This window comes from Crotalus tigris, unplaced genomic scaffold (assembly GCF_016545835.1).
Source record: "Crotalus tigris isolate CLP2741 ecotype Arizona unplaced genomic scaffold, ASM1654583v1 scf7180000019140.412113, whole genome shotgun sequence".
NCBI classification, from domain to species: domain Eukaryota; kingdom Metazoa; phylum Chordata; class Lepidosauria; order Squamata; family Viperidae; genus Crotalus; species Crotalus tigris.
The window spans coordinates 156500-169449 of NW_024097398.1; the positions used below are offsets into that span (position 1 = coordinate 156500).

A 12950-nucleotide genomic window follows, 5' to 3' on the forward strand; every position below is an offset into this window, starting at 1 on the left:
AACACATTTCAATAATAATTAATACTTTCCTAATATAACATATTGAAACTACAGAAAGATTCAAGAGTATTTTAATAATTAATAATAATTAGCATCTGATTTTATGCATACAGATCCAACACCACGAATAAATCTACTAGAATTTTAATTAAATGCAGTTTTGAGCACTGCAAATTTTTATTTTACAAATACAATAATTTTCTTCCTATGTCTAAAGATTTAAAACAAACATTGTGTGAAATCTTGTTGCCTTTAAAAGTTATGCCTGACTGCTTAGATCTTTGAAGAATGTACTTATCATTTGGAATGAAGATGTTACAACATAATATGCTTTTCAGCTCATATATAAATCACACAGAAATAGGGCATTCACTATTATTTCTATAATTCAGCATTAAAATAAGAAAGCCATTCCTTTTAAAAGCAAACTATTTGCTATTAACAATATGTAAGCTAATATTAGTGAATGCTTTACCTTCTTTTACCATACCAACACTGAGACACTTCTGAAATCGGCAGTACTGACATCTGTTTCGCCGACGCTTATCTACTAGGCAGTTTTTATTGGCCAGGCAAACATATTTTGCATTTTTCTGAACTGTTCTCTAAAAAATATAATGGAAGAGTCATCTGAATGAACTGAGATCTTAACCATTCTTTTTTATACACCAGAATTAAAATGCAATTGTACACTTTTTATGAATAGATAAAATTAATTTCCTAAAATAGTGAAGTTATCAGGTTGTCATATTATATGTTTGGGGATTAATTTTTAATATTCTATTGAGAACAATTTTCTATTTGGTTCAGTTTGGTGAATACTGATCCTACTAAAGTAATAGAACAGTTGCATACTGGTTTCTTTATATCTATATTGGTATTCAAAAATAAGCTAATTCAATAAGAAACAAGATATAAAAAAGCTAAATATAGAAATTAAATTACAAATTATATAAAGATATCTTTATAGCATGCCTTATCATAGACTTACACAAAAAGAAAGAATATAGACAGTTATTTTAATGATGTGTCTAAATTCAATTTTAAAATGTTTTTTTTTATTCATTCATTCTTTAATATTTATAAGGGTACTCAACTCAATATTTCTCAGGAGCTATGAATCTAAATTATAAATTAACTATAAATAGATAATTCTAGGTAGCTCTCTGTTTTAAAATAAATGTAATATTTGTCAAGCATTTATTAGTAAATCTAGTGAATTAAGTTTTTCACGTTAGAAAAGCAACTACTTTTGTGTCATCATCGTAAATTTGGAGCTTTATTATTTCTACAACAGTTTGTGATTTAAAAAATCCATTTTTCAAATGTGAAAACTTTCATGTTTCTCAGGCAGTAAAATATAATTTGCAAAACAAGCCTTATTAAAATTTATTAAAATTAGAATTTGAAAAATTATTTAATGATTTTTTTCAGTGTATTAAGAAATTCTGTGCATGCATGCTATATTTTTTATACATTTCTATTACAAAAGTAACAACATTATCAAAACTATCCTTAAAACATATTCAGAAATACTACAATTCACAAGAGTATTGTGTTACAACTTTAAAACATACATTCATGGCACTTCTAAGCTGGAGCGCAACATATGTTTTTTTCAGAAATAATTCTCATTATAAAATCAGTGTATCAATCAGGATAAACTAATATAGAATCTTGTTTGGTAACCTCAAAAATTGTTAAACATTTTGCCATAAGTCTAACAGCATGATTATTAAGGAGAAAACAAATGCCTATATTATTTGACATTTATTATAAAACATTAGGAATTAATAACTTCTAAATAACTTTCCTTGGAAAATATCATACCTATTTTATTTAGTATCAAATATTCTCTGAGGATATAATGGTGCAACAATAAATTGCTTTTTATGGTTATAGATTAATCACAAAATGACTTCAGTTTTTTAAAATTCAAGACTTATTGTAGAATTATTTAGCTTTAGTCTTCTATTCTGAAGGTCAGAAAAAAGCAGCACCAAGTTATTTATTAAGAAGCAACAGTGGTTTAGATTTGTAAGCTTCTTTGGATATAATTCTTCATATGCTTTCTTGTGAGTAAACCTCATTCATTCAATTATACTTATTTCTAGATTATATGATCAGGTTTGAGTTCATCATATGATATAGCTGCTACCCTAAGCAACTTGCTAAGTAACTTTTTTAACCATAATTTTGTAAAAATAGTTGAACTATTATATTTTAATAAAAAAACAATCTATGTTGCTGTACATTTCTTGCAGAAAGTCGGGAAATACAAATTATAATAAATAAATAAATATGGTTGACAATAATAGTAGTATAAATGTTGACTGATGAAGATTTTTAAAAAAGGAAACCAAATTACAGAATTTTAAATTACATCATCCTCCCCACCCTTCAAATTTTCTTTCTTCTTTCTTGTCTCCCTTTACTATTAGTAATTAGATAATTAGATTCCTAAAATATAATGAATACTGATAGTACTAAATACATGAATATGCATAGCTACAAGCAGTGAAAGAATACTGATGAATTACAAGGATATATAAGTCCAATAGCGTCCATGGGATCTGCGGAGCTGTAGACACAATACGGACTGATACATCTTAAATTGCAATCTCATGAGAACTGGTGGTATATTTGATTGGTTGACTGAAATGTGCAGAGAAACCATATATTCATTCACAAATTAATCTCCTTTACTTTTGCACACAAGTTTATTTATTTATTTATTTATTTATTTATTTATTAAATTTGTATGCTATCCCTCTCTCTAATAAGCTATAAGTTCAGATATTGGCATATGAAGAAATTAAGCAATTCTTACCTTGAAGAAGCCTTTACATCCCTCACAAGTCCGCACACCATAATGCTGGCAAGCAGCATTGTCCCCACATACAGCACAAGTTCCTTCTCCTGATGAAGAACTTCTGCTAGGTGGAGAGGGAAGGCCACTGCTGCTACTACTGTTCTCACCTAGAAGGTTGGAACTGGTTGTATTGAGTCCCAGTGGTACAAAAGCTAAAGTGGCTGCTCTCCTGGACATGGGGTGCCCATACGGATGATTTTCCATAGCTGCTTGACTAGCTCTAGGCCTATCTGATCCAATAGGTAGGCTCAAGGCAGCGGCATCATAGCACACATGGCCATCTGCAATAGGTGTATGGGGTGGTGAATGCTTGAAATGGAAAAGTGGAAAATGGCCAGGCATGGTTTTCATAGGGGCAGTGTCTACCAGGTGGCATGGGGCCATGCAAGTCTGTGCTGGTGAAAGAGAATGTGAGGGTGATTCATCCCAGATCTGTTGGGGTATGAACCCAGGGGTAGAAGGTGAAGAGGGTGGGGACTGCTTGAAGTACATGGAGGTGCTGGCCATGCCTTCATCCACTGTTAGAGAAAGTGAAGAGTGATAACTGTGCATCCGATTATGTTCCATCTTGATGAGGGGTCTCTGGCTTGCAGAGGAAGGTGATGAAGAAGAGGAGACAGACTGCATTTGATATAAGCAGGAAGGCTTCAGTTCATAGCCCCCAGAATAACCTTCCATAAAAGCACTGAAACTGGGCAGAGAGGTGGCAGCAGTGGCATTGATCTCAGCACTATTTAATTCCATTGTCAGCTTTGCGTAGTCAGGGTTCATGATGTCAGGACTGTATTCTGAACCACAGGAAGTTTGAGCAGCATAACTTGAGCAGCGGGCTGAAGGGTTGTATTGGGCTTGCATACAGGGCATATCTACAAAAGTAAAATAGAGTTCCATTAACAATATTTGCACTCCTTTCATGGTGATTATAACAAATTTTGTACCTAGAAAAATATTTCGTAGTCAGGGAAAGCACACAAGTATCACTTTCATTTAGCAGGACAGTTACTAACAATTAGCGATGCAAATTCCATTTTCTGTCTCATGCAAAGAAGGTTGCTGGATTTCACTTGAAATAGGCAGAATAAACTCAATGGATAATAATAATAATAATAATAATAATAATAATAATAATAATAATAATAATAGTAGTAGTAGTAGTAAAGTTGGAAGGGACCTTGGAGGTCATCTAGTCCAACCCCCTGCTCGTGCAGGAAACCCTACACCATTTCGGACAAATGGCTGTCCAGTCTCTTCTTAAAAACTTCCAGTGTTGGAGCATTTACTGCTTCTGGAGGCAAGCTGTTCCACTGATTAATTGTTCTAACTGTCAGGAAGTTTCTCCTTAGTTCTAGGTTGCTTCTCTCCTTGATTAGTTTCCACCCATTGTTTCTTGTCCTGCCCTCAGGTGCTTTGGAGAATAGCTTAATTCAAAATTACTTTATTCCGGGTATCCTCAAGACATTAACTCACAGTTATTGTAGAAGTTCTTCCAGAATGTAGATTGTAATCTGGACCCATCTCATAGGTAAAAGGATAATGGATTTCCCCATTCTACGTAAATCTTACATGCTGCTACGGAGCTCCTAGCCTCCTGGCTAGGATTCATGGAGAGAGATAATAGAATGGCATGTAATAGGATGTCCCATAATAAAGACACAAGCCCTTCCCAGTGGCCAATTAAAACACAGATATAACCAGGTAACAACTAAAATTGCATTTCCCAGAAACCCTTAAGGGGACAGCATTTTAACCCTTAAAATGCTGCTTACTCTACACACAGTTTCCTAAGCTAGCTATACATTGGGCCAGCATATTCCACATACTATACAATAGTTAAGATGGATTAAGACTGAGAGAATGAAGTTCCATTCTATCCTCAGGCCATGGAAACTTTGGTTTAGTTAATCTCAGTTCATTTACAAGGTTATTTTTGAGATAAAAACCAAGGGAGAGTCCCATGTCCTCTCTCTGTTTTGTTATTTATGAGATGGCAAAGCAGGGATATTGAGAAAATAAAGTTGCAGCAGCAGTAACACAATAATAACGCTGCATTATAATCTACAATGAAATGTGTGTAGTGAAAGATACCCATAGTTAATAGGTACACATGCTTTCTGTAACATTAAAGGTGTTCTATGTAGGAAGACTGTCACATTAGTAGCAACCTTTGTGTTAACACTGAATTACAAGGAATTTGTGGGATAGCAAATATATCTGGTTTCAGAAAGATATACCCAACAAAGGATATAGCCAATTCATTTCCAACAATGGAATTGTCTGGATTTGTTTTTCTTTAAATATAAAAAAAATCTCACTGAAACTGAAAGATATTGTAGCTTCTTAAATGTTTTCATTTATTTTATATATTATGGAGGGAGGGGGAGTGACATTAAAAAGAAAGGAAAAGGAAGGGACGGGGTAAAAATATACCTCAAATAAAGATCAGTAATTTCTGCATTTTCCAAAGTTGCTACTTGGATTTATGTGCTATAAAAAAAATATTTTTATTGCAGAGATTTTCTATTACAGTAAACAAAATTTAATCAGAACAACATACTAGCAGGAATTCGATCCCTCAAAATAAAATATGATTTTTAATGTACTTTTTCTTTATTTCTTAAAGAAATGGAATTAAGAATTTTGAGATAAAGGAGAATTAAACATCTACTCTAAAAATCCAAAGGCAGTTGTTCAGTTTTAAATGTTATGGAGTTATATGGAACTTGTTAAGAAAAGGGCAAAATATATATTGTATATTAATGAAATATGACAGGACATTTTAAGGCAAAGAGTTTTAGACTAATCCATTTATTTTGAAAAACAAATATGCTTGCATACTAATCTCTATTTTTAATAAAATAATTAAAACATGAAACAAAAACATTCATATAAAAACTGCTTAATATTACCATATTTTAACTAATAGCAATTGCAAAAAAGCATTAATTCAAATTTGTCTATTAAAAAACTGCATGAAAAATAGTGTTTGATATTTAAAAAAGTATTTTATAGGAAGTTTATAGCATTCCTAATATTAATTAGGTAACAATATGGTTTTAATAAAAACTTAAATATCATAATCTGACATTGGTTGAGAAATTGTTCTCAACAAAAAATTCCTTTTTGACCTAAAGGAAGATAATCTCTTCTCCAAAATTGTAACATGTATTTCTGAATATCATAGAAAATGTTTCAGAGAAAATAATGCTTTTAAAAATTGCCTTTCCAAATCAATTAGTTCATTTATGAATTCAACTTTGCAAGACATCATTAGTGGGAAGGAAAAAAGCAGCTACCTGACTAGGGGTAAATGCAAACAATGCTTTTTACCTGGAAAGTGTCTTGCTTGTTGAATGATGGGTGTAACTGACAGAATAGTGGCTGAGGCTGTTGCTGCTACTGGAGCAAGTGTACGTGGCGGTGGTGATCCCTCCTCAATAGTGTTGTGTCTGGAGCCAGGGCAGAGACAGACAGGCAGAGAGACAGACAGAGAGAGACAGAGAGACAAACAGACAGAGAGAGACAGAAACAGGGAGAGACAAACAGACAGACACAGACAAACAGACAGACAGACAGAAAGACAGAGAGTTGGTTCTTACTCCTTAGCAGTCATTTACATAATCTCCTGAAAGCTCCTTTCAATTCCCAAGTCCTAAACAAATAGACAATGGAAACAACAGCTGAATCTCTGAATTGGATGAAAGACCAAATTCAAATGTATATTTAGAAGCAGAGTCTTCGAAAGCAGTGGCCCCCAACCTTTTGGGCACCACAGGCTGGTTCCATGGAGACAAGTTTTTCTGTGAATCGCATGGGGCATGGTTTCATGTGCTACCTGATCATGCAGATGGGGCTTTGCTTGTTTGCGTGGCCCAATTTCTGGTATGCTATGGCCCGGTCCTGTCCATGGATCAGGGGCTGGGGACCCCTGTTCTAATGTGTGTCCCTAGAAATTTGATAACTGTCCCTACATTAAATCCTGGGATTAATCTGATGTAGCCAAAACAAGTATCATTAGATCACAAGGCAAATATCCTCTAGTCACACATCTCTTTGTTTTCCTCCCACATAAATAAAAGTGTCTTATTGTATAATGAAGCTGACTTCCAGGACCACAAACCTGGGAAAGGCACTCAGTTCCAAATACACTGTGAGCTGCTCAGATTAATGCTGATGTTTCTACCTCAATTTGCCTTGACATATAATTTGGCCCTAAATCCTACTGAGTTGAACAACTAATAAAGTCAGCTCAACAGTAGACAGGGCAGACTGCTTAACTTAACTTGCCCATAGTTTTTCTTACCATAGTAAGACAAGAAAAGAATTGTTTCAGTAGGTCTGTAGTGGACAGCACCTTTTTGTATCTGAAAACTGGATCTTCACATTTTTGTGCACAATTTTCACTACACCAAGGGAAATGGAAAGAAAAATGGATCATCTGGAGAATCTCTCATTACTTCCTTGCATTAATCATTGAGATCTCATGCTCTGATAGTGAAGAGCAAGAACAGGTGACTATATCTGATAGTCTCCTTACATATATGAATCACAAATACTATTGGCAAATCCTTTCAGTCCTGCAACCTCGTATAGGAATACCACTTGAAATGCTGAAAAACCCATTTCTCAAGTTCCATCCTATTGAAGGTGCCTTGAAAAATGCTCTGAACCCCATCCCCACACCCTTCCCATAACTGTGAATCAGATGGGGGCTATATCTCTTAATAATTTTAATTTTTTCATTATGAAAGAAGAAAGTTTTTGACTCCTCATCTATTGAGTTTGCATCTCAATAAATGCTTTCTCTAAATTAATTCTATTACCCCATCTCTTCCATTAGCTTACAATTCCAGAATGTTTGTATTTGGTATAGATAGCAAAATACTACTCATCACAGTCTTTTTGATTTCTTTGCACTTTCAAACTAGTTTTTTTTCTATTTTTGTAATTCCATTAGAAAAATTTATAATCTTAGGAACCAATTAATCCAATGTGTTTTCTGTCAGTTTATCATACTACCAGATTAGTTAAGAGTTTTAAAAGTATGGAATATAGGAAACATCATAAAGAAAATTACCAAATTACTGTTCTCTCCTTTTTAAAATGGTATTAAGACCATGGATAATGTAATTAGAAGCTCTGCAATTTACCATATCCTGTCAATATATTGCTAAAAACAATAGTTACAATTCTGCAGTTTCATAGTTTAATTTTAAGGAGAGATACAAAACTTTAAATCATGACTGGGCAGAGACTTATTTTTGTAATGGCCATGAATACATTTTAAAATAACTTTTCAAGGTTTAAAAGTGATATCAAAATAGATGTCTTGAGATTGTTTCCTCTTTCCTCTCAAATGATTTTCCCTTAGAACAGCACATCTCTCTAGCTATGCACCTGTAGAAGAAGCAATACTGGGGTTCAAACAATCCTCCAAATAGTAAGGTTACTTCCTTTTTTCAACTGTATTTAAGAATGAAGCAGATATTCTCTGCATCTCCAGATATTTTGCTCAGCTTCTAGGACTCAGCCTGCTAGAAAGAGGCACTGAGGATCAACATAGGGGAACCTCGCCATATGTTTCGTTTTTAGCCAATTGTCATCTTTTAGCCCAGTTATCAACAAAGGGGTTGAAATTCAGCAGCTTTCACCACTTGATCTTATCAGAAAAGTTTGGAATAATCTCGGCGGTGCCTTCATGGCTTCTCTCAACCTTTTACCCATGCAAGCTCCTGGTGCGCTAGCAGCTGAAAAGAGCCAAGGATGGAGCAGCAGCAAATCCGTTGACTTTGTTCGTCCCCATCCACGAGAAAAAAACTCAGCAACTTCCACGGCCAATTCCTTTAACAATCATTGCTTTCTACTCCAGATTGCCCTATTGTCTTTTGTCAGTCTCTCCCCCTAAACCTGTCTCACCCTTTCGCCGAAATCACACTCTCGTCAGAAAAACTCGCGGCAAAGGGCCAAAAGCACAAATTTCTCTGAAAGGACGCTGATCTCCGGTAGCTCCGGACCAGGACAAATTGCTGCCATTCATCACGGCGGCGTGGGGAAGCCCGCTAGCATCATTACCATGACAACTGCAATCCGCAGAGAAGAAAAGAGTGCGGACGAAAGAGCACTCCTCCCCCACTCTGCCGAAGCTTACCGAAATCTTACACTCAAGACTGCTGCTCCAACTTCTGGGTTCAGTTCTGACTCGCTCCTGTCTACTCTTTTACCAAGCACTGCTGCAAGGGCTCTGGTTCTACGCCCAGATTTGCCTTGATTGAAAGTATCCAAACTTTATTCAAGTATTGCCCCTCCCCTCCAGCATCCCATTCATAGCATACCTACTCGGTTTCTGTGGCGGTTCCGTCTTTACATGTAGTTTGCCAATACGCTTTATTCCCTCAAAATGACAGCAAGCGAGCGCTGTCTAGAGACGTTGCTGAGAAAAAAAGCGCAAGGCTTCAAGGAAGCTCCAGCCCTGGAGATGAATTTTCCTGAGGCATTGAAGGGAAGGAAAGAGAAATGAAAAAAGAGGGACGGGGTTTAAGAGTACTAGAGAATAGCGCGTCTTTTGCTAGTTACTGCAGTAAGAGCTTGGGATTTTAAGGAGAGCCCAAGCCAGCGCAATGTGTCTTTGTTTATATACACTAGCTAACATCGAAGGACTCAAAGTCGTCCCTGTAGATTCTAAGAGAGAGCTAGAGGGAGGGAGCGAAGAAAGAAGGAAGCTTCTGAACGCACGCACGCTCCCTCTTTCTCTCCTTGCCGCACGTCATTTATGCCAGAAGAACCTAGCTGCCTCTCATACAGCGGCTGGAATGCGAGCGTCAGTAATTACGCCATGGGAGCCTGACATTGCTGACCTCCGCCTCCTGCCCGCCCACCTCACTGATGTATTTGTGTGTGCGCGCGCGCGCGCAACCCTAACATTTTGGACAACGAATAGAACCTAGGAACACCATAACAAAGCTCATACTTGGAAAACAACCACTCCGTGCCCTTGTATGACGGGAAGCCAAAAGAAAGAGAAAAGATGACCTTTCAACTTTACAAGAACGTTGTTTGTTATGAAGTGCAACTTGAAGTTTGCAATCTTCACTTCGATTTCATATTGTTCTTGCTGGCCAAAGGTACTATTGCAAACCAGGATTTGGGAAGGGGCATCTGGGAAGGAATCCGCCAGCAGGAATTCTACGGACCAAACTTACTCAATTGTTTGGACCACACACTCACCACTGTGACCTTTCTTACACATTTATTAGGTTCAGAATCCTAGAACTATCGTGTCTACCAGTAGTATATTTCATTTGATCTTGCCTTAGTTTTTTTTACAAAGTAAACGTCGTCCTTCATTCAAATAGAAGTACATTTATAGAGAACGCACTTGACTGGAGCCTAGCGGACTTTACAACTGGAATTCTGATGTGATTGAAAGGCAGTGGACGGCATGATGTTATTTTTCTTGCATATTCTTTTAGACAAAAGAGCATTTTCCAATTTGCATAGATTTATGGATTTCGAATTGCCAAATCATTGCCATGGCGCAGAGAAACACCTGTTATTCCAGAAATGGATTATAGGGTTGTCCCATGAAGCGAACCATATTGGATTACATGTGGCTTTTCACAGGGCAGAAGGGCAATGTAGTTTGCCCTCGTCAATAAACTATTCTTCAATATTGTAGGACAATGCTGTCTGAACTGTGAAATGCAAAAGATGTGTATTTATATGTGGGAAAACTTAAAAAGACTTCAATCGCTTACAATGATATCAGGGTAAATCTCATTGAATTTATGAGTGAGACTTATTACCAAAGTTATCTTGAATAAAGCCGAGATACATGTTCACTGGTGTATTTATACTGTACTATTGTACAAATGATTGATGGAGGCTTTTAAAATTAACATGGAGCAGGCACAAGCCTTTCCATGCATTGCAATAGACAACCTGCCGCCAGATCGGAGTTCTTTTTTTTTTCTTCCCCTCGATCGCTTTTATTTTCTTCTACACTGAAGAGCCTCCTTTTAGAACCAATCAGAGCAACGACGTCACTGTGGAACGTCGACTATCGTGACATTCTAACCAATCCAAACACGAGACGACCTGGATATTATTACAAGCGGGGCGGGGATAAAAAAAAAAGGCTTGACGCAGGGAAAGCTCATGATTGACGCAAATGATGTTACTAAATTTAGTCCTGTTGGACTTAAAAAAAAAAAAAAAGGTGATGGACGCGCGCAAGGCGCGGGCTGCGGGACGAATTGAATGGTTGGTTTGGATTAGACTGGGTGGGAGCTGGCGGGAGTGTGGTAATTTGTTGCTTGATATTTCACGCCGGATGGAAGCTATTTCGGAAAAACAACACGCCCGGATAAGCCAAATATAGCGTGAACGGAAGATATTTATAGTGGTGGTATATGTCCATTCATGTCAAACTTTTCTAGTTGCCTGAGTGAAAGGAAAAGCCAAATCTTGCTTTTTACAAGTAGTACTCATTGTGTAAAGAGACATCTGGACGGGATTTCCCCGTATGACAGATGGAGGGGGTAAAGTGGAGGCACCGGGGATTGCTGCCTGAGCCTGACATAGTGGAGAAAAGCCGAGGGCGTCTAGAAGGGATATCCTCAGTGGCGCGGGGACTTCAGACCGCAGCAGAAGTCTTGTTATTGTTCCTCGCCCGAAGGGGGCAACTAAGCTCTATATTTGCAGCAGGTTAGTCTCTCCTCGGAAAGCAACTACAAACCGTATAAAAAGACTTATACTGATTTTCTTCCATGCTGGAATTATTGTACGTAAAACGTATGTCAATGCTGACAAAAGCTCATTTATAAAAAGAAATCACAATGAGACTTTGGTTGAATACGCAGGCAAACTTTTCTGTAAAGTTCTACAGTGATTTTATTTTTTAATTTATCTAATTTATATAGCTTTCCATCTCACCAGAAGTTACTCTGGGTAGCAGCATATGATAAAATAATGACAAAGTAATACCTGGAATATATTCAAGTAGATCCTGGAACTGTTTGTACATTGAAAAACTGTGGTTTGAAATTGTCCTTGATGTTGGGATACAGATATCCTGTAAACTCAGAAGTTACTGTCCAGGGACCCGAAACTATCTCAGACATGTCCACCCCATCTCAAGTAGCGGCTAACCAATGTTGGTGGCAGGGGAGTGGGCCTGCATGATGAACTGAGAGAGAGTTGGCTCACTGAGGTGTTATTTGGTGGCTTTGGTGTAAGCACTCAAATTCTGCTAAACCTGTGATTGAAAGAAACTATACTGCCATATTGTTGTTCAACTACTTTGAACACAGATTTGGTATTCTTTCACAATAGCTCTGAATCTATGAAATAAGCCCAAACGTCAGCTGAATGTCAGTCTCTTTTTGTCCAGCTATACAAAATGCTTTTATAAACAAAAGGGAATTTTGACAATAGACTAACTGCTGTCAACATTTAACTGCTTTCCAGTGAGTGTTAGAATAAAACAGAGCTGGAAGGGACCTTGGAGGTCTCCTAGTCCAGCCCCCTGCTCAAGCAGGAGAACCTATACCAGTGATGGCGAACCTTTTAGAGACCGAGTGCCCAAACTGCAACCCAAAACCCACTTTTATCGCTGGGTGCCAAGTGGGCATGGCCCAATGGGTGAGCGTGGCTGTGGTGGTCATGGCAGATTGGGTGGGTGTGGCCAAGGTGGGCGTGGTCACCTCAATGTTGCTCATGGGGAGGGACACCTGTGGGGGGTGGGCAGGGGGTCTCTGGCAGGTGGGGCAGTAGGCTTGTCCTGCAGGGTGAGGCAAGGCAGGATGAGGGTGCCATAGCCATGGGGCAAGGCAAGGGCTGGGGTGGCTGCTGCCTGACACATAGGCCTGTGGCTGCTGCCTGACACATTGGCCCCGCACACAGATGCCAGCGAGTGCATGGGGGCCAATGGTGTCCATCAGCAGCCACAGCCTGCCAGCCCCTCGACCGGCGCACTCTGGGGCTCCACAGCCTGCCGCCAGCAGTTCAAAGAAACCACATCTGAGCTGGATGGCTGTCCGACAGCCGAGGAGGTGATGCAGTGGGTCATGCCCAGGAAAAGGAG

The 12950-nt window shown here is 37.9% G+C and overlaps 1 protein-coding gene across 10 annotated transcripts in view; it reads right to left on the minus strand.

Annotated features, from left to right (window-relative positions):
* The window catches only part of NR4A3 (nuclear receptor subfamily 4 group A member 3), a 56318-nt gene extending 46701 nt beyond the window's left edge, over positions 1–9617 (minus strand). For 3 of the 10 annotated variants that reach the window (XM_039359880.1, XM_039359881.1, XM_039359874.1), the window contains exons 1-2: positions 2831–3927; positions 476–605 (exon numbers count right to left, since the gene is read on the minus strand). In XM_039359880.1, the coding sequence (XP_039215814.1) occupies positions 476–605; positions 2831–3787 (1087 nt within the window). In that variant the 5' untranslated portion in view covers positions 3788–3927. Of the gene's footprint in view, positions 1–475; positions 606–2830; positions 3928–4339; positions 5090–6199; positions 6456–8266; positions 8391–9201 lie in introns of those variants that run through there. The other 7 variants (XM_039359877.1, XM_039359876.1, XM_039359882.1 and 4 more) reach the window with 7 other exon arrangements.
* Positions 9618–12950: the final 3333 nt, after the last annotated feature.